General features: G+C 37.2%; 1 protein-coding gene across 1 annotated transcript; it reads right to left on the bottom strand.

Moving 5' to 3' along the window:
- Positions 1-3,233: 3,233 nt before the first annotated feature.
- LOC132999959 (gastrula zinc finger protein XlCGF57.1-like) lies at positions 3,234-4,048 on the bottom strand (the record flags this gene model as incomplete). Its single annotated transcript, XM_061069765.1, has 1 exon — positions 3,234-4,048. A coding segment is annotated over one exon (681 nt), but the record flags the coding sequence as incomplete, so codon positions are not given.
- Between the last annotated feature and the right edge of the window lie 384 nt (positions 4,049-4,432).

The following is a 4,432-nucleotide window of genomic DNA, read 5'->3' as shown; positions in this document are numbered from 1 at the left end:
GTGTTGGCCTTGCCTTGTGGGTACAGTGCTTCGGCCCATCTCCACATCTCTCTCTCTCTCTCTCTCTCTCTCTCTCTCTCTCTCTCTCTCTCTCTCCTTCTGAATCCGTCTTTCAGCCCCGAATAGGAAGCAGATTTTTGGGATTCTTTTTTTTGTGTTAAAAAACGTGTAGCCAACGTTTCATTTTCTTTTCCATAATTCATCCCATTGTTCAAGTCATGTTATCTGAATGTACGTTATCACAGTGTTTCATGTTTTTTTATGGTTTTCCAGCACTTTGGTTTCTTCAACCTTCCATCACCTTTGAACTCAGAAAGCTGCTGTCGATATGTTTCATCTCAGCGACGTTATCAAGAAGGACTATCGCACCCTGATTCTTTGAAAAATTAATAATTTGCTGCGACAGTGAAAGGCAGCTTCTTTAAAAGCATTTGATTATCACATTTGACGACACCTAGATATGTTTTAAAGAGGTAAAATGAAAGACAAGAAACTATACTTTGCTGTGCACATATATAATGTATTAATAATTATAAGATAGTTGTTTAAGAGTGTCTCAGTATTGATTAAAGTGAAGCAATCACACGTAGGTTCAGAAAAGTGATTAATAATTAATAACTTCTTCTTAGACAATGTTCTAATGAACAGTCTCCAGTGCTGCGGCCGTTTAACAGCGCTCCACATGAATGACCCAATTTTCCAAATAGGAACTTAAGACTCCTGAGACTCTATTAGTTTCCTCTAATAGTATTTTCTGCTGTGAGGCATTAATCTGTGAGTGTCAGTGACGTTTCCTCTCTCTTCAAGGAGTCCCTGTGTGAAGGAATCGACTTTGACAGCTCCGAGGAAACTAGTGGCTGGTTCCGCTTCTGAGTGAAGATGAAAAGTCTTGTTCTTCACGACACACATTAAAGTTTGGATTCGATCATGACTCTGAAGATGGATAGAAGTATTTTTGAACTACAGTTTTTGGAAATCGTGGTCAGAGGAGGATGAAGTCAAAGAAGAGTTTGTGTTTTAAAACCAGGCAACTTGGACACAGGGTCATTTTTTTTGTTTCTTTATATCTGCAGTTTCTGTCTTTGTCTTTATTCTGCATGCTGAGGCTTTGACCTGGAGGCCTTATCATTAGTATCATAAACTCTTCTGCATGTGCACTACAAGAAATCTATCAACAAAACAACACAACACAGTGTTTAACACAACTGCCAACTAATCCTTATTGTACTGTACATAATACAAAGCCTTACTGATCATTACATACACTGAGTATCAGCTCCTCTATTCTTCTCAATACAAGCACATTATTACGATAAAAATCTATTTCTACATTTGCAAACAGATCATGTTATAAAGTAGATGCTGTAAAAACTTTTTATAATATAAATCCGCTCATCTTATAGACAGACATTTGCACTTGTGATTGTTATCTGAAGCCATCGTGTGTTGTCTCATCTTATAGATTTGAGAGATTGTACTGAACAGGGTTCTGAAGGAAGATTCAAATGCTGTATAAAGATTTATCCCTCTTGTTATAGAAGCATTGTTAGAAAATACTTCACATTACTTGACATATTGTCCCGGCAGTAGGTAACAGATTGAACTTTCTGTCTCGAGCTTCTGTTCACAATGTTTTTAATGTGTCTCAATCAGCTCTTAATGATACATATTCATTATGTGTTCTTTGAAGGGATTTGTAGGTATTATTGCTATTTTGTTGAGATACTTTTGTTCATGTTATCAAACAAAGAATTTGCTTTATTTGCTTCTTGACTTTTCCTCAACATTGGTATTTTTATTTACTAATGCAGAGTTTCATTGGATGACTGTGTAATGTTTGATCATTGATAAGTTATTGCCGTGCTCCAATCAGCCTCCTTGTGCCTTTTTAGCAGACGATAAAAGTGAGTTTCAATGAGTCTTGTTTTGGCTCAAAGAAATATCAGAGACAAATGAATCTGTGCATTCAACTGTTAATAATCATTTGACTTTCTTGTATTGTCCCTTGTTATATGAAAAACGTTGTCCATATTATTAAAGAACTAAATGAAATTAGATTTCGTGGCTAATTTGCTATGTTTTACCTTGTTTTATCAGCACAAGGCCCAAAGTGTCACGGAATGGAGAGGTTGAATGGAGAAGCTAAATGACTCAGCAGGTTGAATAGCAAATAGGAATAAGGGAAAGTAATTCATTAATTCATTCAGTTGCTTATTTCTCCTATTAAGATTCATTATCAATTGGAGTTTTAGATCACCCCCCCAATTAAGGGCAATTAGCACTATGTGGCTGTGGAGTTAGACAGCTCATTGACTTTCTGCTGAGAACATATTAAAAGAAGCATTTATGTTTTTTTTAATAATCCGAGAAATAGAAAATATTGAAATAAATAAGACAGGCAAACCTGATGTGACCACTGATACATAATCCTCAGATAAACAGAAACCACCACTGCTCAGTTTCTTTTCATAGATGTCTTGAAAATAAGATATTTCATCATTATTATCATTCTCCTAGAGTTGCAACTACAAATTAAGGGAACACATTGTTTCATCAACAAAGGCACTGGAAAATGAACACTGAGCTGAGCTTTACTCTTCTTGAAGCTGTGCCTAACAAAACACACCAGACAGCACCAAGTTAATACTTATTTCAAACTTTTGTAAACCGTAAATCAGATAGAACGAGACCCCTGGAACACGTTCACATTGACCGATCTATCATGACAAGAAAAACAAAAAAGTCTCAATTGCCGAGTTCCGACTTCACGTCAAACGTAAACAAACATGTCTGACTGTGAGAAGCTGATTAATATGTCTCTTGAGGAGACAATTCAACTGTAGCCAGTGCAGCCTCCGTTCATACAGAAAGAAAGAGGAGGAGGGCGACAACGCCATTATCTTTTTATTAGACTTTTATTCTTGGAAACACATGCAATACATAAAGGAGAACACACACTGTCATTGAATCTCACGAACCAAGAAACCATTGTTTAAAAACAAACATATTTAATCATATGAACTTGTTAAGAACACACATACATACTGGGCAAGGAAGACACTTTAACCTTAAAATTACAAGAGGGACATTATGAAAAATAGATAAATTATGTAGAAATCTGTAGAAATAAGATATATAAACACATATCTTTCATGTTATTCAATGATTTATATTTTCTAGGGACATAAAACCTGTTAGTAGTTTATTTAAAACAGTGAACTATGAATATGTATACTATGAATATCTGCTGATAAATCCTAATAAATCTTTTGTTGCAAAGGTTGCAACTGAATCACTTCTCTCCTTTATGAATCCTCAGATGTCTCGTACAAGAGGACTGAATCTTAAATCTTTCACCACACTCAGATCAACTAAACGCTTTCTTTCTTGTATGAATCCTCATATGTCTATTTAGACTGTCCCTACGGCTAAATCTTTCACCACACTCAGAGCAACTAAACGGTTTCTCTCCTGTATGAATCCTCATATGAGTATTTAGATTGCCCCTTTGGTTAAATCTTTCGCCACACTCAGAGCAACTAAACACTTTCTCTCCTGTATGAATCCTCATATGTGTATTTAGACTGCCCCTTTGGGTAAATCTTTCACCACACTCAGAGCAACTAAACGCTTTCTCTCCTGTATGAATCCTCATATGTGTATTTAGATGGCCCCTTTGGTTAAATCTTTCACCACACTCAGAGCAACTAAACGGTTTCTCTCCCGTATGAATCCTCATATGTCTATTTAGATGGCCCCTATGGCTAAATCTTTCACAACACTCAGGGCAACTAAACGGTTTCTCTCCAGTATGAATCCTCATATGTGTATTTAGATTGACCCTTTGGTTAAATCTTTCACCACACTCAGAGCAACTAAACGCTTTCTCTCCTGTATGAATCCTCATATGTGTATTTAGATGGCCCCTTTGGTTAAATCTTTCACCACACTCAGAGCAACTAAACGGTTTCTCTCCAGTATGAATCCTCATATGTCTATTTAGATTGCCCCTTTGGTTAAATCTTTTACCACACTCAGAGCAGCTGAACGATTTTTTTTCTGTCTTACATCCCACATCACTTACAGGCTGTTTGTTGTTTCTTGTATTTAAACCAGTCTGAGTTTCCCTGGTCTCCATCCAATCATCCTCACTCTCTTCAGTCTCAGAAGAGTCTTCAGTCTTGTCCTCAGGACCTTGTTGTAAACGTCCATCAGGACCTGAGTTCCTGGCTGGTTCTGGTCCTCCACAGTCCGCTCTGTTCTCCTTCATCTCACTCGGATGAAGCTTTGACGATTTAGGTTTCTCTTGATCTTCTTCACTCTTCACAGCAACAGGAGTCAATGTGAACTTGATATCAGCCTCCTCCAGTCCTTGAAGCTGCTGTCCATCCTGATTGGTCCACGGTTCCTCCTGTTCCTCTTTAATGTGGGG

Source organism: Limanda limanda, chromosome 4 (genome assembly GCF_963576545.1).
Source record: "Limanda limanda chromosome 4, fLimLim1.1, whole genome shotgun sequence".
NCBI classification, from domain to species: domain Eukaryota; kingdom Metazoa; phylum Chordata; class Actinopteri; order Pleuronectiformes; family Pleuronectidae; genus Limanda; species Limanda limanda.
The sequence above is the reverse complement of the archived record's forward strand: the minus strand, read 5'-3'. Positions and strand labels throughout refer to the sequence as shown.